Source organism: Salvelinus namaycush, chromosome 24 (genome assembly GCF_016432855.1).
Source record: "Salvelinus namaycush isolate Seneca chromosome 24, SaNama_1.0, whole genome shotgun sequence".
Lineage (NCBI taxonomy): Eukaryota > Metazoa > Chordata > Actinopteri > Salmoniformes > Salmonidae > Salvelinus > Salvelinus namaycush.
The window spans coordinates 18,924,114-18,944,862 of NC_052330.1; the positions used below are offsets into that span (position 1 = coordinate 18,924,114).

Here is a 20,749-nt window from a genome sequence, read left to right on the forward strand (position 1 = left end):
GTTGACTGGGGCAGCTCTAACAGGGAAGACATTTGACTAACTGACTTGGAAAGGTGGCATCCTATGACAGTGCCACATTGAAAGTCACTGAGCTCTTCAGTAAGGTCATTCTACTGCCAATGTTTGTCTATGTAGATTGCATGGCTGTGTGCTCAATTTTTGTAGCTGAAATAGCTGAATCCACTAATTTGAAGGGGTGTCCACATACTTTTGTATATATAGCACAGGAGGTTTCTAGCACCTTAATTGGGGAGGATGTGCTCGTGGTAATGGCTGGAGCGGAATAGTTGCAAATACGTCAAACACATCATGGTTTCCATGTGTTTGATGCCATTCCATTTGCTCTGTTCAACCCATTATCATGAGCCATCCTCCTCTCAGCAGCATACACTGATATAAAGTGTATCTGATCGGAACTCCCTCTATACTAGTCCATGCCTACACCAATCCAATACTTCTAAATAAATGAGTGTTCAAGTGCATACTTCGAGGAGAAAGGCAGGGACCCCTTTGAACCGTTACTATGGCTCTGTCTTCTGGAGGATCCAGACCTCATTTCTGCGGTTGACTAGTTTGAAGGGGCTGTCATAGCCACAGACGTAGTAGGGCATGTCCTTGTAGCGTGCCCCGTCCCTCTGGAGGCTCTCTAGCAGATTCAGAAGCTCCTCACGGCTCTTCTGCATGTTGGTGAAACCCCCATACGTCCTGCATGGAAAGACAGGGAGCATGACGAAGGATATATTTTTATGAGGGAAGGAAAGAAAGGATACTGGTGCCGTGGTCTATGGTCTAGTACTCACAGATGTGTTCATGAACACTAACTGCTGGCCCTATACGGCCTCACATTTCAAACGTCAGCAGGTGCTATTGTGAGTGAAACCTGTATTGGTCCATTACCTGACAAACACAGTGAACTCCTTTCTGTTCTCCAGGAAGACTTCTGGGTCGCTGGGCAGGGGCGGGGCGGCCTGGTGCTCCTCTGGGATATAGAAGGACACTGTGAAGGTGGTCTCACAGGCCGGGCCAGCCCCAGGGTCCACCAGACACGTCACTGGAGCTGTCATCTCCACGTTCTCCTCTGAGACACACACACACACAAGCCAAAGATAGATGGCCAGATACTCAACACATAACCAGGACCAGGCACAGGCAGTTAGACTGTGGGTATGACAGACACACACAGTGACACAGATAGTGACTCCCTAATTTTAATACTGGCCATGTGTCCCTGACAGAGACATTAGATGGTAAGGATATCACATTTTCTAAACAGACACTAAAGCCACGACAGCCAACACAACACACCTGCCCTATGTACTTACTGCCCATATGTCACATGCCCTAAACACACAAAAATATGATGCACAACACCCTCGTAAAAAATATATGTGCACCTGCTATCATTTGAGACACACTTTGCCCTCTTTCGTCTGGCACTAGTTCCTACTTCACTGTAGGGTCGTTTTAATGTTGTTGTTTTTTTAGAAATGCCTACGTGATCTGTAAATACAGTACTTAAGCTCACAGAGCTGTGTGTCACATACATTGAGTGCACAAAACATTAGGAACTGCTCTTTCCATGATTGACTGACCAGGTGAAAGCTATGATCTCTTATTGATGTCACCTGTTAAATCCACTACAATCAGTGTTGATGAAGGCGGAGGTGACAGGTTAAATAATTATTTTTAAGCCTTGAACAGAGTATGGTTTGGACACACCTACTCATTCAAGGGTTTTTCTTTATTTTTACTAGTTTCTACATTGTGGAACAATAGTGAAGACATCACAACTTTAAAATAACACATATGGAATCATGTAGTAACCAAAAAAGTGTTAAACAAATCAAAATATATTTTAAATTAGAGATTCTTCAAAGTAGCCACCCTTTGCCTTGATGACAGCTTTGCACCCTCTTGGCATTCTCTCAACCATCTTCATGAGGTAGTCACCTGGAATGCATTTCAATTAACAGGTGTGCCTGGTTAAAAGTTCATTTGTGGAATTTCTTTGCATCTTAATGGGTTTGAGCCAATCAATTGTGTTGTGACAAAGTAGGGGTGGTATAGAGAAGATATGGACTTATTTTACCAATTGCCCTATTATGGCAAGAACAGCTCAAATAAGCAAAGAGAAACGACAGTCCATCATTACTTTAAGACATGAAGGTCATTCAATCCGGAAAATGTCAAGAATTTTGAAGGTTTCTTCAAGTGCAGTCGCAAAAACCATCAAGCGCTATGATGAAACTGGCTCTCATGAGGACCACCACAGGAAAGGAAGACCCAGAGTTACCTCTGCTACAGAGGATAAGTTTATTAGAAATACCAGCCCAAATAAATGCTTCAGAGTTCAAGTAACAGACATCAACATCAACTGTTCAGAGGAGACTGCGTGAATCAGGCCTTCATGGTTGAATTGCTGCAAAGAAACCACTACTAAAAGGACACTAATAAGAAAATGAGACTTGCTTGGGCCAAGAAACATGAGCAATGGACATTAGACCGGTGGAAATCTGTCCAAATGTGAGATTTCTGGTTCCAACCACCGTGTCTTTGTGAGACGCAGAGCAGGTGAACGGATGATCTCCGCATGTGTGGTTCCCACCATGAAGCATGGAGGAGGTGGTGTGATGGTGCTTTGCTGGTGACACGGTCTGTAATTTATTTAGAGTTCAAGGCACACTTAACCAGCATAGCATTCTGCAGCGATACGCCATCCCATCTGGTTTGCACTTAGTGGCACTATCATTTGTTTTTCAACAGGACAATGACCCAACACACCTCCAGGCTGTGTAAGGGCTATTTGACCAAGAATGAGGGTGATGGAGTGCTGCATCAGATGACCTGGCCTCCACAATCACCGACCACAACCAAATTGAGATGGTTTGGGATGAATTGAGAGAATGCCAAGAGTGTGCAAAGCTGTCATCAGGGCAAAGGGTGGCTACTTTAATAATCTAAAAAAAAAAAAAAAAAAAATGTTTAACACTTTTGTGGTTACTACATGATTCCATATGTGTTATTTCATAGTGTTGATGTCTTCACTATTATTCTACAATGTGGAAACTAGTAAACAAAGAAAAACCCTTGAATGAGTAGGTGTCCAAACATTTGACTGGTACTGTACATGTTTTGATAAGTTTTGTATCACAACTAAAGTGGTCAAATAACTTCTTAAAATGAAGCACATCAATCTGATTTATAAAATGGTGTACAGACTAACAGGGTTTTAAGTTCGAGGAAGATCATTTTCACCATAATAATGCACCTTTATAATAAAGCGTTACATGCATAATCGCACTTGTCGTCACTTATGAGAATGGTGCAAATGCAATCGAGTATCAAATCACACACATCATCAAAACAGCCTCTAGTACTTTTTAAACTCACCTCACTGTGATGATCAATTTGAAGAAATAAGTTAAACAGCAGGTTGAAACAGTTTAAGCGAAATGGACAGCGCTTTCTAAGGTGATGATTAATTAAAAACACCCATATGCATATTAGAGCTGATGCATATGAGCCGAGGCCCAGGGAAAAAAAACAGAATTAAAATGATGTCATTATACAATACATAGTCTACTGCATATTATGCACTGCAGAAAAACAAAAAACTGATGTAAGATTTCTTTGACACATAATTGAGTGTGAACTATATTATTATGCACACTAGATGGACTGGTTACCTTACGCTCCAAACTACAGTTGAAGTCAAAGGTTTACATACACCTTAGCCAAATACATTTAAACTCAGTTTCACAATTCCTGACATTTAATCCTAGTAAAAATTCCCTGTCTTAGGTCAGTTAGGATCACCACTTCATTTTAAAAATGTGAAATGTCAGAATAATAGTAGAGAGAAAGATTTATTTCAGCTTTTATTTCTTTCATCACATTCCCAGTGGGTCAGAAGTTTACATACACTCAATTAGTATTTGGTAGCATTGCCTTTAAATTGTTTAACTTGGGTCAAACGTTTTGGGTAGCCTTCCACAAGCTTCCCACAATAAGTTGGTTGAATTTTGGCCCATTCCTCCTGACAGAGCTGGTGTAACTGAGTCAGGTTTGTAGGCCTCCTTGCTCGCACACGCTTTTTCAGTTCTACCCACAAATTTCCTATAGGATTGAGGTTAGGGCTTTGTGATGGCCACTCCAATACCTTGACATTGTTGTCCTTAAGCCATTTTGCCACAACTTTAGAAGTATGCTTGGGGTCACTGTCCATTTGGAAGACCCATTTGTGACCAAGCTTTAACTTCCTGACTGATGTCTTGAGATGTTGCTTCAATATATCCACATAATTTTCCTCCCTCATGATGCCATCTATTTTGTGAAGTGCTGCCACCCCCGTGCTTCACGGTTGGGATGGTGTTCTTCGGCTTGCAAGCGTCCCCCTTTTGTCCTCCAAACATAACGATGGTCATTATGGACAAACAGTTATATTTTTGTTTCGTTAGACCAGAGGACATTTCTCCAAAAAGTACAATCTTTGTCCCCATGTGCAGTTGCAAACCGTAGTCTGGCTTTTTTTGGAGCAGTGGCTTCTTTCTTGCTGAGTGGCCTTTCAGGTTATGTTGATATAGGACTCGTTTTACTGTGGCTATAGATACTTTTGTACCTGTTTCCTCCAGCATCTTCACAAGATCCTTTGCTGTTGTTCTGGGATTGATTTGCACTTTTCGTACCAAAGTACTTTCATCTCTAGGAGGCAGAACGCGTGTCCTTCCTGAGCGGTATAGCGGCTGCGTGGTCCCATGGTGTTTATACTTGCGTATTAATGTTTGTACAGATGGAGGTGGTACCTTCAGGCGTTTGGAAATTTCTCCTAAGGATGAACCCGACTTGTGGAGGTCTACAATTTTCTTTCTGAGGTCTTGGCTGATTTCTTTTGATTTTCCCATGATGTCAAGCAAAGAGGCACTGAGTTTGAAGGTAGGCCTTGAAATACATCCACAGTTACACCTCCAGTTGACTCAAATTATGTCAATTAGCCTATCAGAAGCTTCTAAAGCCATGACATAATTTTCAGAAATTTTCCAAACTGTTTAAAGGCTACTAGTCAACTTAGTGTATGGAAACTTCTGACCCACTGGAATTGTGATAGTGAATTATCTGTCTGTAAACAATTGTTGGAAAAATTACTTGTGTCATGCACATAGTAGATGTCCTAACCGACTTGCCAAAACTATAGTTTGTTAACAAGAAATTTGTGGAGTGGTTGAAAAATGAGTTAATGACTCCAACCTAAGTGTATGTAAACTTCCGACCTCAACTGTATATATATATATATATCCATGAGTCTGGGAGAGAACCCATAGCCCTAGACCATGCTGTTGATTCATTGATTGTGCAGGGCGGCTTACAGTTAGTATACAATTAGTGAATTTGAATTTGATTTTGAACAGCCTAGTAATAGGGATTGTTTTGTATTTTCATAATTAATTGAACACATTACCTTTAGCTATACAGAATTCCCTATTCGAGTCCATACAGAAGACATTTTCCCCCTGCCCATTTGATAATGGGCCATTCTAAATTGAAACTAATTTGACATATCAGTAAAGACAAGATTAAATTGAGAATAGTTTGATGGGTGAAAATCAGTTGATGAGAGAACAGCTGTGCAGCCTGAGGCAAGGAACAGAGCACAAGCTTTTTCTGCTTCTTCCTCAAATCATCAATAGCCTATAGTCACTCCATGCAGCCCATATGTTTTTTTACATTTATTTAACTAGACAAGTCAGTTAGGAACAAATTCTTATTTACAATGGCGGCCTACACCGGCAAAACCCGGACGACGCTGGGCCAATTGTGTGCCGCCCTATGGGACTCCCAATCACGGCCGGTTGTGATACAGCCTGGATTCGAACCAGGCTGTATCTAGCACTGCGATATAGTGCCTTAGACCACTGCACCACTCGGGAGCCCATATATAATTAGATTTCTAAGACATTCTAAGGTTTGTTTCATTCACAACTAAAGTTGCCAAATAACTATAAATCTAGCATATAGGACCTGTTTCAAGTGATCATTTTTACGCTCAATATAGCCATGCCATATGCGCACTCGCTCAGTAATGGGAAAAAAATATCCTTTCATTTTTTTTTTTATAGCTAAGATCAATTATAATCTTCTTACTATAAACTCATAAAATAAATGCACAGGATTTATAAGCATATCTTGTCAGCTAAATTAACTAGCCTACAGCCGTTGGCATGGAGCATAGCCAGATACAGTAGGCCAACTGATATTCTGAAATATATTTTCTTCATATAATATTTCTTTAGACCCGACTACAATAAATAATGGATTTATTGTGATGGTGTATGTTAAATTGATATATATATATATATCTGAAGTTGGAGACATCTCCCTCACTAACTTTAAGCATTAGGTATCTGAGCAGCTTACCGATCGCTGCAGCTGTACACAGCCCATCTGTAAATAGCCCATCCAACTACCTACCTCATCCCCATATTGTTTTTATTTACTTTTTTTGCTCTCTTGCACACCAGTATTTCTACTTGCACATCATCTGCACATTATCACTCCAGTGTTAATTTGCTAAATTGTAATTACTTCGCTACTATGGCCTATTTATTGCCTTACACACACTGTATATAGATTTTTCTATTGAGTTATTGACTGTATGTTTGTTTATCCCATGTGTAACTCTTGTGTTTTATATATATATATTTTTTTTTTATGTAGATGTTCCAAAGGTGTACATCAGCAGCTTGTATGTATGGAAGCCTGGAAATGCTAAAGGTGTTCATGTTAATTAACAGTCAATTACCGTGAGACCAGCAGTCTTTTGCATGACAATAATTGGCTGACAAAATGTAATTACCGCCACAGCCCTAGCCAGGCTCACCGGTTTGTGTCAAGAACTGCAATGCTGCAGGGTTTTTCACACTCAACAGTTTCCAGTGCATATCAATAATGGTCCACCGCCCAAAGGACATCCAGCCAACTTGACAACTGTGTGAAGCATTGGAATCAATATGGGCCAGTATCCCTGTGGAATGCTTTCGACACCTTGTAGAGTCCATGCCCCGACAAATTGAGGCTGTTCTGAGGGCAAAAGGGGGTGCAACTCAATATTAGGAAGGTGTTCCTAATGTTTTGTACACTCAGTGTAAATTTATCCAAAGGAACTTGGTCATGCTTGCATACATATTATGTATGGTTGGTCCTGGAAATCAAATTCACTATCCTCGCATTGCAAGCGCCATGCTCTACCAACTGAGCAATAGTTGAAGTGCCTGTAAGCATGTTTGTTTCTAAGAAGTTAGTAGCCTAACACCTAATGACTGGAAGTGTGACTCACTGTTGTGGTTGTTGCCCTGGATGTAGTTGAACAGGCGTCGGAACCCAGTGCTTATCGCAGCCTGCTGCTCCATACCAGTCAGAGTAGTGCTTATCCAGTTGGTTGTCTGATAGGTACGGACCTCATAGTCAGGAGCCTGAACCCCCCCCCCCCACCCCACACACACACACACACACACACACACACACAAACAATTGGAGGATAAAAATTACTAGGTGTGATTGAGTGTACACACACACACGGTTGTTGTAAAATTGCACTTGTTCAACCAGAAAAGGTGTATCCATATCTAAGCTGACTGGGTACTAAGAACCACCAACCTTATTCTCCTCGTTAGGTGTAAACTTTGGATTCTGCAAAGTAGTCGAAAAAAGAGCTTGCCCAATTGTTTTCAGCATTGTGGGAGGTTTCTGATCAGTCCTAAACTCCTTCTCATTCAATACTTGAAATTCAAAGCTAAAGAAAAAGGTAAAACTATGATAAGACAACTTCGCTGATCATACCACAAAACAACTAACGTTATAACTCAAAATCAATAATTCACAACCCGTTCCTAGATAGTCAATGTTCACAACTTGCCTCTCCCCACAACCAGGTAGCTAGCGAGATAAAGCTTATAAAACGACAGTCCTTACCTTCTTCGAAATCACTGGTGTGGCAACGTGCTAGCTATGTATTTATCGGTTTTCCTGGATTGAAATTACAAAGTGGTCAAAAATGATGTGTTTCATAACAAGGAGGGCGAGGTCATTGGGGGAGTGGTGCGTTTGTTGTTACAAAATCTCTTCGGTCACATGATATTTACGTAGCAACGACAGAAAAACGTGAATCCTGATTGGCTGCCCAGAGTTTTTGTAAACCATAAAATACAGTAAACGACAAAACATGTTTATTCAAAGTTTGAACGTAACAAAAATACATGTAACAAATATTGAGGCTTCCAAACACTAAAATAAGTGCATGGTTCATAAAAAAGGCATTAAAAGCAAGCCCACACAAGTATAACACATTTATATAACAAATATATACTGAACAAAAATGTAAATGCAACATTTTCAAAAATGTTACTGAGTTACAGTTCATATAAGGAAATCAATCAATTGAAATAAATTCATTAGGCCCTAATCTATGGATTTCACATGACGGGGCAGGGGCACAGCCATGGGTGGGCTTGGGAGGACATAGGAGCCAGGCCCAGCCAATCAGAATGAGTTTTCCCCACAAAAGGGGTTTATTACAGACAGAAAAAGTCCTCAGTTTCATCAGCTGTCCGGGTGGCTGGTTTCAGAAGATCCCACAGGTGAAGAAGCCAGATGTGGAGGTCCTAGACTGGCATGGTTACACAAGGTCTGCGGTTGTGAGGCCGGCTGGACATACTGCTAAATTCTCTAAAACGATGTTGGTATAGAAATTAACATTAAATTCTCTGGCAACAGATCTGGTGGACATTCCTGCAGTCAGCATGCCAAGTACACGCTCCCTCAAAACTTGAGACATCTGTGGCATTGTGTTGTGTGACAAAACTGCACATTTTAGAGTGGCCGTTTATTGTCCCCAGCACAAGGTGAACCTGTGTAATGATCATGCTTTTTAATCAGCTTCTTGATATGCCACACCTGTCAGGTGGATGGATTATCTTGGCAAAGGAGAAATGCTGACTAACAGGGATGTAAACAAATGTGTGCACATAATTTGAGAGAAATAGGCTTTTTGTGCATATGGAACATTTCTGGGATCTTTTATTTCAGCTCATAAAACATGAGACTAACACTTTACATGTTGCGTTTTTATATTTTGTTCAGTATAAGTAAGCCCTCGCCTGTGATTTACCATCAGTCTAAGATTGAGCACAAATCAAAAAATTACTAGCCTAAATTATTTGTCCATCTATTTGAAAACAAAGGGAAATACTGCATCTAAGAATCAATTCTACAATGTAAAATAGTTGGTCAAGTAAATATTGTATACTATTTGGGTGGACATAAAGAGGGGAGATGGAGTTTGATACCGATAGATGAAAATTATTCAACATTTTTTTTTTTAAACCAACCCAATTTGGTGTTCAAATAGCTAGATAAACATACAATTGTACATGTATAAGTAAAGCAACAACATAAGTTACTAAATAATATTTACATATATACAACATTTATGCCACAGAGGCCACATGTAACTCTGTTCAGCCTTCACTTGATTGAGGGGGACCTCTGTTCTACCTTTGACCATGCCATCACAGCCTGGGACCTCTCTCCCTTCTCTCTTCTATACTCCTCTGCTCTGCTCTCCTCTCATTACTTCAGTTTGAGGGCAATGTTCTTCCTGCGAGGGGTATCTTTTTGGACCTGACGAGCCCGCGTGCCAAAGCCCAGAGACTGTAGAGACTCAGTCATATACCTCTGGGTGGGAGAGACACAAAGCATCACCAGCAGCTTCGCATCCCCACCTAGTGGAGAAGGAGAAGAGGATAGAGAAGAGAGGGGAGAGCGAGAGGAAAATGGTTAGTCATTATCAACTGCAGTCAAGGAAAACAACAAACTGTGTGTGTGTGTGTGTGTGTGTGTGTGTGTGTGTGTGTGTGTGTGTGTATGTGTTACCGATGGCATCCTGCAGTAGGTGTGTGAGCTTGCTGTTTCTGTAGGGCACATGTGGCCGTTGCTCTGCCAGAGCTCCCAGTACGTCAGACAGAGCAGACAGACTGCGGTTTATACACGACGTCTCCCACAGGGCAGCGCCAGTCACCCCTGACATACCTACAGTTACACAAACACACGTCCAAACAGTTACACACACAGCATACACATAGTCATCCCCCCTACACCATCGGACAGAACACCGTTGCTACACAACAACCACAGACCATGGTGGATGAGTTTGGTGTTGTTTTCACGACTCACCCACACACTCGCTACCTGCAAGGTCCACCAGCTGTAGTTTGGTCCTGAAGGGAGCCTGGGCGGTGCTGGCTCTGGGGGAGGGGCAAGAGGAGTGAATGGGGGAGTGGCTGGGGGAGTGGTAGGGCGAGGAGGAGGAACTAGCGGAACGCTCGTCCCCCGATTGGCGGGCCATTGGGTTGGCACGGCGACAGCGGGGGCTCCACCACTCCTTCTGGGCCTTGCGCTGCATGTCTTTCTTGACACTTTGCAACCTACGAGCTAGACAGCACAGCACCACAAATGCAGTCAATAAAGGAATATAGCAGCAAGATATCATGGCAAGAAATCAATCAATTAATAGCACTAAGACATTGTGTTAAGCTTGTCATTTTTCATTTGTCAGTAATCAGATATGTTTGTGTGTGTGTCTCACCCAGGGCCAGTGCGTTGGGGCTCTTGGAGGAGACAGTGAGGGTGACTATGAGATGAGAGCGTGAGGAGTCTCTGTGGACCAGTGTAGGGCAGCGAGCCCTCAACCTCAGAACAGAACTGATCAGCTGCATCACATCTGCTGAGCTTCTCACCAACCTGGGAGGAGAACACAGTCAGCAATACAGTACTTCAACTCACAAAAATCTCACACACACACAAACTGTCCCTATTCTATTACCAATCCAATAGATATGTCTCTGTACATAATTACTCGCTCAATTAATCACTCACACACACACACACACACACACACACACACACACACACACACACACACACACACACACACACACACACACACACACACACACACACACACACACACACACACACACACACACACAGTAAAGGACTACTCACACGTAGGAGAGTAAGGGCACCTCGCTGGTCCCTGTGCTGGTAGTGATGACGTCTCTCTTGGCGCCCATGGCAACCCCGTCCTCGTCTTTAGCCAGCAGATCCAACACCTCGTTGTTGTACACCTCCACCACAGACACCTCCACCGTGTGACTCTCAGCAGGTTTCTCCGATATCAGCCTGTCAGATAGCACACACACATACAACAATAAACAAGATAAAACAAGTATAAACATGCATGCATCAATGCACAAGTATAGCTCCTTCTCTCATCACCCTAACCCTAGTATGAACACCAAACTTTTAATTCTCTCTCTCCCTCTCCTTCCCTCCTTCCCTCCCTCCCTCCCACCCACCTGAAGAGTTCAGTGGCTGCTTTGGGAATAACGCCTTGCCGGGCCTCCCCCTGTGGTCCTGAGGGGTCCTCAGCCTGGGAGCCGATCATGGTGTGTGTCTTCCCACTGCCTGTCTGTCCGTACGCCATGATGCACACGTTATACCTGACCGAACAATAGGGGAATCAGTCTGTGAAATACAGACTTGCTGTTTCTATTAACTTAACTGTTTGTTATTCAGACGTCGTCTCACTGAATTTATTTCCTCATTCTGCTTCGCTCTATTTAATAACGTTTCACATTGTCTGCTTTGCCTCTGGTCCTGATCCAATGGAGCATTCAATCACAACACTAATTCTCTGAGGCAATCATCTCTACTGTAAATAGGAGGTACACAGTGTTGGCTTTTTTTTATATTTTAGAAGTTCTGAGATGCTGTGAGGAAGGCAATAGAATTACATTAGCGATCAGTGTTTCCCCTTAGCAGCACAAGATCATATTAACTCACCCGTCCAGCAGAGATGTGAGGAGAGGCTTCACTTCCTCAAACACGACATCCTGGGAGTCCTCAGGACCATGCACCCTGTCAATCACATCACCATGGAAACACATGCTTGATAAACTTCATACATCTGAAGCTGTGACACATACTACAATACAACTGCTGACAGAATGTAAATATAGAATAGCAACAATAATCAAAGGAAAGTTATTATCATGTTATAATACCTCTCAAACTCAAACATCTTGTTCAGCCCCGGGTTCCCCATTCTAGTACAATTCACAACAACTGTATCCTGGAAAACAGGCAAAACAACAGTGAGGCAGGCAGGTGATTTCAGAATCATTCAACCCAATCACAGACCTAACAATAAATAAGACCTTAAAACTGCATGTACTCACATCATTAATTGCCTGAACCACCTCTTCTGTTGTAGCAGGCCTGAACAGAAAACAATCATGACTATTATAAAACTGTACTGTTCTAAATTGTTGTTACTAAGAGGATGTTAAATGCACTAATTAAAGGGATACATCAGGATTTTGGCAATGAAGCCCTTTATCTACTTTTTTTTACCCCTCCACCACCACCCCCCCTCTTCGGAGGACAAATATCTTCGTTTTTTTACAGATTTTTTGCTACACATACATACATGTTACAAACACATTTTACATACATGGTACTTTTATATAAAGCAGTCACATAACAATAATACATTACCAAAAATCAGCTCTTTAATCCCACCCCTCAGCCACTATCAGCCCATCCCACCAATCATCATAGAGCACCCTCGTTTGGTTTCCATGTGCCATATATTTTTCCATTGTGCTGTGATGTATTACAAAAAAAATTAACCTTTCTAATCATATATTATCCACAGATTGTGAGCTAAAGATGAAAACCTTTTCTACGAGTATTATTATATTATTTATTGACTGACTACGGCTTTCCAAATCGCCCAACACTGCTATTTGTGGTGCATGTTATGACTTTTTAACCATTCCTGAACCTGTGACCAGAAACTGGCCCTTTATCTACTTCCCCAGAGGCAGATGAACTAGTGGATACCATTTGTATGTCTCTGTGTCCAGTATGAAGGTAGTATGCTAGTACAAACCCATAGACTTCCAGTCATTGCACTAGCGCTAATTAGCATTGGCTCGAGAAACTACATCTAACTTCCTTCATACAGGACACAGAGACATACAAATGGTATCCACAAGTTCATCTGACTGCAAGGAAGTAGATAAAGGTCCTCATTGCCAAAATCCCAAAGTATCCCTTTAAAATGTACAGTACTGGTCAAAAATATATTATCTGACCAACTCACCCTATTGCTAATGTTGATCCCTGGCCATCGTCAAAGGGAAGGACTGGACGCACTCTGCAGTGGACCCTGATGTTCCCCCGCAGCTCCTGAAGAGCCACAATGAGAGAGAAAGAGAGAGAGTGAGAGAGACAGAGACGGAAACAAAGACAGAGACAAAAAAGAATGGCAGTCACTGTAGACTATTAAAATGTAGTCAAGATCCTCACCACCAAGGTGTTGTGAAGTATCTTCCTCCTCTCCCTCTCAGTCCTGCTCCGCTCCTTCTCCTCCTGTAGAGAGCACTCTAGAGCCTCCATCTGAGCCTGCAAACCTGAGGACAGATACACAGAGAACAGGATAATAATAACAGCACCATCACATATAATAACCAAATTATGAGGGCTTTTTTGTTGTTGCTTCAATGGTGTTACACAAACCGTGACAGTAACATCATGCATGTGCCAGGCTAAGCCACTAAATGCAATGTCATGCCATGAGAAACACAAATAATTGTGCCTAGTCCAGGTAACACCTTTAGACCCAAGTCCTTAATCTCAGTAGAAACATGGATACACCCACTCACACACTCACACGCTCTGTGATGAAGCAATCAAAGCCATATAAGAACTCCTGGAATCCTCTGGACGACATGACATAAAACCTGACATCAAACAAGCGAATGGTGAACTCTAGTCTCAAGAGCCAGACCTCCTCACTATTCATTACTATTACATGTAACTAACCTCCTCTTAGAGAATGCAAACTACAACTACAACAAGCAGGGTAAGAGCTAAGGAAAGAGATCCCCTCCTGCTGCTGATGGTTATTGTATTTGACCTGTCCTGTTCATGAGCTAAGACTTAAGCCTGAGGGGTTATGTGTGTGCTCATTGTGCCGGACTTACAGGGACAGTTGATGGATTAATCTAAGTCATTGTTTTGATAGGAGGCTGGGTTGCTCAACCATCTGACATCCTTCCTGAATGAAGGGTAGCTCGAGATGCAACTGCAGGGTCCACTTTATTTTTTAATTTTTATTTTTTTTTATTTTTTCGCAAAAGTGAAATATTTATCCATTATCTATAAATGACATGAATAACGCTTCATAAATTGCAATAAATCATACTGGTTCATAAATACAATATTTGTGCCTACATTGACCTTTTCTCCAAAAGCTGACTGATTTGGGATCAGCGCTACTGCCTTACATATACATGAACTATTTCAAGCCAAACAACAAAAATGACCCTGGACCTGTGGTAAACGAAGCCAATAGGGTCAGGTATATATAGGCTAGTGGCTTTTCCCACAGGCCCAACAGACAGCCAGGTTTAACCAAGTGACGTGGGATAAGTTCCTCGAGCTTGTCACCATGGCGACCAGGTGACGCAGAGGACAGGTCACACAACCTTTCCGAACCTCGCTGACAGAGTCGTATTGGAGGGCTGGGTGAAGGAGGGGTTAGAGGGGGAGAGAGGATTATCCCCAAGGCAACCAACCTCTTAATATACAGCCTAAGGGTACGGTAAATAAGATACTTGAGAATGGGAGAAAGACAGAGAGAGAGAGAGAGACATAGAGAGACTATGTACAGACTCAGTGAGCATAGCCTTGCTATTGAGAAAGGCCACCGTAGGCAGACCTGGCTCTCAAGAGAAGACAGGCTATGTGCACACTGCCAACAAAATGAGATGGAAACTGAGCTGCACTTCCTAACCTCCTGCCCAATGTATGACCATATTAGAAACACATATTTCCCTCAGATTACACAGATCCACAAATAATTCGAAAACAAACCCGATTTTGATAAACTCCCATATCTACTGGGTGAAATACCACAGTGTGCCATCACTGCAACACGATTTGTGACCTGTTGCCACAAGAAAAGGTCAACCAGTGAAGAACAAACACCATTGTAAATACAACCCATATTTATGCTTATTTATTTTCCCTTTTGTACTTTAACCATTTGTACATCGTTACAACACTGTATATATACTGTACATAATATGACATTTGTAATGTCTTTATTCTTTTGAAACTTCTGTGAGTGTAATGTTAACTGTTCATTTTTATTGTTTATTTCACTTTTGTGTATTATCTACCTCACTTGCTTAGGCAATGTTAACATATGTTTCCCATGCCAATAAAGGCCCCTGAATTGAATTGAATTGAGAGAGAGAGAGGCAAGAGAAAGGGAGTGAGAGAGAGAGAGAGAGAGAGAGAGAGAGAGAGAGAGAGAGAGAGAGAGAGAGAGAGAGAGAGAGAGAGAGAGAGAGAGACAGAGAGAAGCAGAAGTACAAGGGGATAAGTGTGACATACATTGATTGAGTGATATCATAAATCCGTAGTCTACTCACTGTGCACATCATTGCCATGGTGGCCCTGGAGGGCGAAGCTGGCTTGGCCGACTTGTTCCAGCAGCAGCCTGCTCTGGTTCTCCAACTCAGTGGCGAAGTTCACATATACCGCAAACACCTCTCTCAGGTCCTGCTTCAAAATCTAGAATAACACATAAATAATACCATGAATGTGTGTTCGTGTGTTCAGGTCATCAATGACTCTAGAACAGTATTTCAACCTATATACACTACCGTTCAAAAGTTTGGGGTCACTTAGAAATGTCCTTGTAAATGACTATTGTAGCTGGAAACGGCTGATTTTAAATGGAATATCTACACAGGCGTACAGAGGCCCATTATCAGCAACCATCACTCTTGTGTTCCAAAGGCACGTTGTATTAGCTAATCCAAGTTTATCATTTAAAAAGGCTAATTGATCATTAGAAAACCCTATTGCAATTATGTTAGCACAACTGAAAATTGTTGTTCTGATTTAAGAAGCAATAAAACTGGCCTTCTTTAGACTAGTTGAGTATCTGGAGCATTACCATTTGTGGGTTCGATTACAGGCTCAAAATGGCCAGAAACAAATAACTTTCTTCTGAAACTCGTCAGTCTGTTCTTGTTCTGAGAAATAAAGGCTATTCCATGCGAGAAATTGTCAAGAAACTGAAGATCTCGTACAACGCTGTGTACTACTGCCGTCGCAGAACAGCGCAAACTGGCTCTAACCAGAATAGAAAGAGGAAAGGTGCACAACTGAGAAAGAGGACAATTACATTAGAGTGTCTAGTTTGAGAAACAGACGCCTCACAAGTCCTCAACTGGCAGCTTCATTAAATAGTACCAGAAAAACACCAGTCTCAACATCAACAGTGAAGAGGCGACTCTGGGATGCTGGCCTTCTAGGCAGAGTTGCAAAGAAAAAGCCATACCTCAGACTGGCCAATAAAAAGAAAAGATTAAGATGGGCAAAAGAACACAGACACTGGACAGAGGAAGATTGGAAAAAAAGTGTTATGGACAGACAGATCTAAGTTTGAGGTGTTCGGATCACAAAGAAGAACATTCGTGAGACGCAGAAAAATGAAAAGATGCTGGAGGAGTGCTTGACGCCATCTGTCAAGCATAGTGGAGGCAGTGTGATGGTCTGGGGGTGCTTTGGGGGTGGTAAAGTGGGAGATTTGTGTACAGGTTAAAAGGGATCTTGAAGAAGGAAGGCTATCACTCCATTTTGCAACACCATGCCTTACCCTGTGAACGGCGCTTAATTGGAACAAATGTCCTCCTACAACAGGACAATGACCCAAAGCACAGCTCCAAACTATGCAATAACTATTTAGGGAAGAAGCAGTCAGCCTGTATTCTGTCTATAATGGAGTGGCCAGCACAGTCACCAGATCTCAAACCTATTGAGCTGTTGTGGGAGCAGCTTGACCGTATGGTATACGAAACCCCAATGGACACCATGTTGGCCTTCCTCTGAACTAAACCAAACAAAACAATACAGCTGTGTAACTCTGGAGTTGTATGTACCTGAACTTCAGACAGGAGTTTGGCCAGGGCAGACTGGGTGCTTTGCTGCACAACTCTCTGGTGTTGCCAACGCTTCTGGGCTTCTGCTTCTGCCTCTTCTGCATGATCCCGACGAAGTTTCCCCAGACACTGGAGAGGGAGAACAGGGCAAGGGGGAACCACCATTACCAAGACATACAGTGACAAGTCACCATTTTGACATCCAAAACCCACGTTTTGGTCCAGGAAGGACGTGGTAGATTTAAAAAATGACCAGCAACTCAGTGTTAATTTTATGCCTCTGTAACAGTTTAACTTTAGTCCGTCTGTCACGTTCCTGACCTGTTTTCCCTTGTTTTTGTATTTGTTTAGTATGGTCAGGGCGTGAGTTGGGGTGGGCATTCTATGTTGTGTGTCTAGTTTGTCTGTTTCTGTGTTCAGCCTAATATGGTTCTCAATCAGAGGCAGCTGTCAATCGTTGTCCCTGATTGAGAATCATATATAGGTGGCTTGTTTTGTGTTGGGGATTGTGGGTGGTTGTTTCCTGTCTCTGTGTTTGTGTTCTGCACCAGATAGGACTGTCTCGGTTTTCACGTTTGTTGTTTTGTATTGTTGTAAGTGTTCACAGTTCGTTAAATTAAACATGTTGAACACTAACTGCACTGCATTTTGGTCCTCTCCTTCATCCCAGGAAGAAAGCCGTTACACCGTCCCCTCGCCCATACCCGTGGTAGATAAAAAAAATGACCAGCAACTCAGTGTTCATTTTATGCCTCTGTAACAGTTTAACTTTAGTCCGTCCCCTCGCCCATACCCGGGCGCGAACCAGGGACCCTCTGCACACATCAACAACTGACACCCACGAAGCATCGTTACCCATCGCTCCACAAAAGCCACGGCCCTTGCAGAGCAAGGGGAACCACTACTTCAAGGTCTCAAAGCGAGTGACGTAACCGATTGAAACGCTATTAGCGCACCACAGCTAACTAGCTAGCCATTTCACATCCGTTACACCTCCATACTGTGCCCAATTGGAGCTATCCATGAAGTGAACATTGACAGGAATTATGTTAGACAAGCAAAAATAACATGTTTACAAATTGTTTTTAACTAATTCTAATTAAATTCTACAGACAGTAAGCTTATCCATCTGTGGTACCCAACAATCCCAACTACAATCCTAATGCTCTTGTTTGTTCCTGACGCTCTGTCGAAATGTAAATGCACCACACTTGCAATACGGTTTTGGATATCTTTGGAAATTTACTTTTATATAAGCGAGAAATAATATTTCAAATACATGTGCTTAAATTGGGTACCACGGCCTTCGCTTGGCTACCTACACAACGGGCACTGATTGGGGTGTTAAAATATCACAGTACATTAACATGTATTCTCCAATGACTCAACTCACATCGGCGAGCCTCAGGTGAAGAATGGCATTTTCAGTCTCCAACTCCAGAATGCGTTCTTCTTTGCTCTAGAAACGTTCGGGACAGATTAGCCAACGCTGCTAGTTTGACGTTGTAAAGTCAGTGATGTTCATCTGATTCCATTTAAATTCCTTTACTTAAGATACATAAATAAAATAGGGATTGTAATTAATCGAATAGTTATTATAGCTTACTAACTAAACGATAAACAATTATTCTCACAAAGTAACAACTAAACCTACCTAACCGACAATCGTTTTAGCTTCACCTGTCATACCTGTTGAATTTACAATAAATGAAAAAATAGACATACCCGCAGTTTGTGCTCCAGAAGGTGCACTTGGTGCGCAAATATCTGGTCTCGGTTTATGAAGAGTGGCATTTTAATCAATGAGAGAAAACAATAAAAAAGTACAGTAAAGAATATAATGCGACTGGGCTGTCAGCCTGCGTTTTTGCAGGTCAGATAATGCGATTACGCACGGACAACACTCTCCAAGCAGCTCTCCATCCGCGCGAATTTAGATGGCGTCCACTTGTCCTGAGACTTGCGTTCGGAATGGTGCCATGGGCTTTTGACAGGCTGGAGAGAAATATCAGCAACAGTATTTGAATGTGAACATTTGGGTAGTATATATCCCTTGGGTTTGATCATTTTGCTCTCGCATGTCAAAGTCTGAATTTATGGATTAATGATAATCCTAAATTCTGCTGGCACAATTGAGTCTTGTATCCTGCATCTCAAGGACTGCGGTCAATTGAGCCGACATTCGCAAAACGAAGTCAAGCCACCGCACTTCAGTTTCCGCCTGAATTTGGTGCGCAAATGCACAACACTTTTCTGGTAGGGGAACTGAGTTGGATGCACTCTCATGCACAGATACGAGACGATAGCTACAAAGTAGTTCTATTACAGTGAACTTTGATGACCCCTATGTAAAAATAATACCATCACTAAAAATGGCTGGTAGAGTATATTTGCATGTGTGCCAGTAGAAGTTAATTAATCCAGCGTGATGACTATTGCACACCATAAAATGCCCATATTATGCCATCTTAAAGATGTTTTGTGATGTGTGCCACTAGTAGATAAATACTTGTTTTGTTCTATTATAGTGAACTTTGAGGTATTGTAATTCAATTTTAACGCAGTGGCTGGATGGTAAACACTTTGTGTGCTACACGTAGATCAATAATCCATTATTATTAACATTGCAAACCATAACATGCCCATATTAAGCCAGCTACAAGATTGGAAAAACACTATATAATGTGTATTGGAGCTGGCATAATATGGGCATGTAATGCTTTGCAGTATTCATGCCAATGGATTATTGATCTACTAGGGCACACATCTCAAAATATGTTTGGCAGCCATTTTGACAGATTTCTTTTTTTACATAAGGTTCATCAAAGTTCACTGTAATATTACTACTTTAAAAAAATAAAGATAAAGAATACTGGGAGAGACATGGTAAATGTAGTTATTTAACACTTAAAAAATATATACTACCATTCAAAAGTTTGGGGTCACTTAGAAATGTCCTTCTTTTCCATGAAAACATACATGAAATGAGTTGCAAAATGAATAGGAAATATAGTTAAGAAGTTGACAAGGTTAGAAATAATGATTTTTAATTTAAATAATAATTGTGTCCTTCAAACTTTGCTTTCGTCAAAGAATCCTCCATTTGCAGCAATTGCAGCCTTGCAGACCTTTGGCATTCTAGTTGTAAATTTGTTGAGGTAATCTGAAGAGCTTTCACCCAACCTCCCACAAATTCGATTGGCTTGATGGGCACTTCTTACGTATCATACGGTTAAGCTGCTCCCACAACAGCTCAATAGGGTTGAGATCTGGTGACTGTGCTGGCCACTCCATTATAGACAGAATACCGGCTGACTGCTTCTTCCCTAAATAGTTATTGTATAGTTTGGAGCTGTGCTTTGATTTGGATTTTATTTGGATCTCTTTTAGTCCCCATTTGGACTAATCTTCCAAGAGTCCTTAAACATTCAAATACAATTTATAATACAAACACATTTTCACATATAACACACTATTACAAACATACATAATATACTAACATAATGACCCAATAAATACTCAATCTAAAAAATATTGATTCTTCATCTACTATAGTCCCACAACATTTCTATGTATTATATTTAAATCGTTTTAAAATAATGTTTAAATTTATATATTGAACGGTTTCTAGTTTGCTCAGTTAATTTATTCAATTTCTTTATTGCTCTAAATCG

The 20,749-nt window shown here is 41.5% G+C and overlaps 2 protein-coding genes across 4 annotated transcripts; both read right to left on the reverse strand.

Moving 5' to 3' along the window:
- Window positions 1–184: 184 nt before the first annotated feature.
- hebp2 (heme binding protein 2) lies at window positions 185–8,104 on the reverse strand. Of its 3 annotated transcripts, none has more exons than XM_038962744.1 (5): window positions 7,966–8,104; window positions 7,651–7,683; window positions 7,331–7,466; window positions 898–1,078; window positions 185–705 (listed from the first exon to the last, which is right to left on the reverse strand). In XM_038962744.1, the coding sequence occupies exons 3-5, from the start codon at window positions 7,401–7,403 to the stop codon at window positions 522–524; spliced, it is 438 nt and encodes a 145-aa protein (XP_038818672.1). In that variant the 5' UTR covers window positions 7,404–7,466; window positions 7,651–7,683; window positions 7,966–8,104; the 3' UTR covers window positions 185–521. The 3 variants fall into 3 exon arrangements, with proteins under 3 accessions (XP_038818672.1, XP_038818671.1, XP_038818673.1); XM_038962743.1 differs by having other exon boundaries at window positions 7,651–7,786; XM_038962745.1 differs by lacking the exon at window positions 7,651–7,683.
- Window positions 8,105–9,621: 1,517 nt separating this feature from the next.
- kif25 (kinesin family member 25) lies at window positions 9,622–18,869 on the reverse strand. The gene is made up of 13 exons (XM_038962618.1): window positions 18,801–18,869; window positions 17,076–17,204; window positions 15,558–15,699; window positions 13,426–13,529; window positions 13,220–13,305; window positions 12,117–12,158; window positions 11,896–11,970; window positions 11,409–11,552; window positions 11,056–11,232; window positions 10,637–10,791; window positions 10,225–10,482; window positions 9,925–10,080; window positions 9,622–9,773 (listed from the first exon to the last, which is right to left on the reverse strand). Exons 1-13 carry the CDS (start codon window positions 18,867–18,869, stop codon window positions 9,622–9,624), a joined length of 1,689 nt encoding a protein of 562 aa, XP_038818546.1.
- Window positions 18,870–20,749: the final 1,880 nt, after the last annotated feature.

Coding starts and splice junctions, on each gene's coding strand:
- hebp2 (XM_038962743.1), bottom strand. CDS start 7,728: ATGCTGAAAACAATTGGGCAAGCTCTTTTTTCGACTACTTTGCAGAAT. Junction 1,079..7,330: donor CCAGGGCAACAACCACAACA/GTGAGTCACACT, acceptor TGTGTGTCTCAG/AGGAGAACGTGGAGATGACA. Junction 706..897: donor GAGTTCACTGTGTTTGTCAG/GTAATGGACCAA, acceptor CTTTCCATGCAG/GACGTATGGGGGTTTCACCA.
- kif25 (XM_038962618.1), bottom strand. CDS start 18,869: ATGCCACTCTTCATAAACCGAGACCAGATATTTGCGCACCAAGTGCAC. Junction 10,792..11,055: donor GTGCCCTTACTCTCCTACGT/GTGAGTAGTCCT, acceptor TTCTCCTCCCAG/GTTGGTGAGAAGCTCAGCAG. Junction 10,081..10,224: donor TGCAGGTAGCGAGTGTGTGG/GTGAGTCGTGAA, acceptor GTGTAACTGTAG/GTATGTCAGGGGTGACTGGC.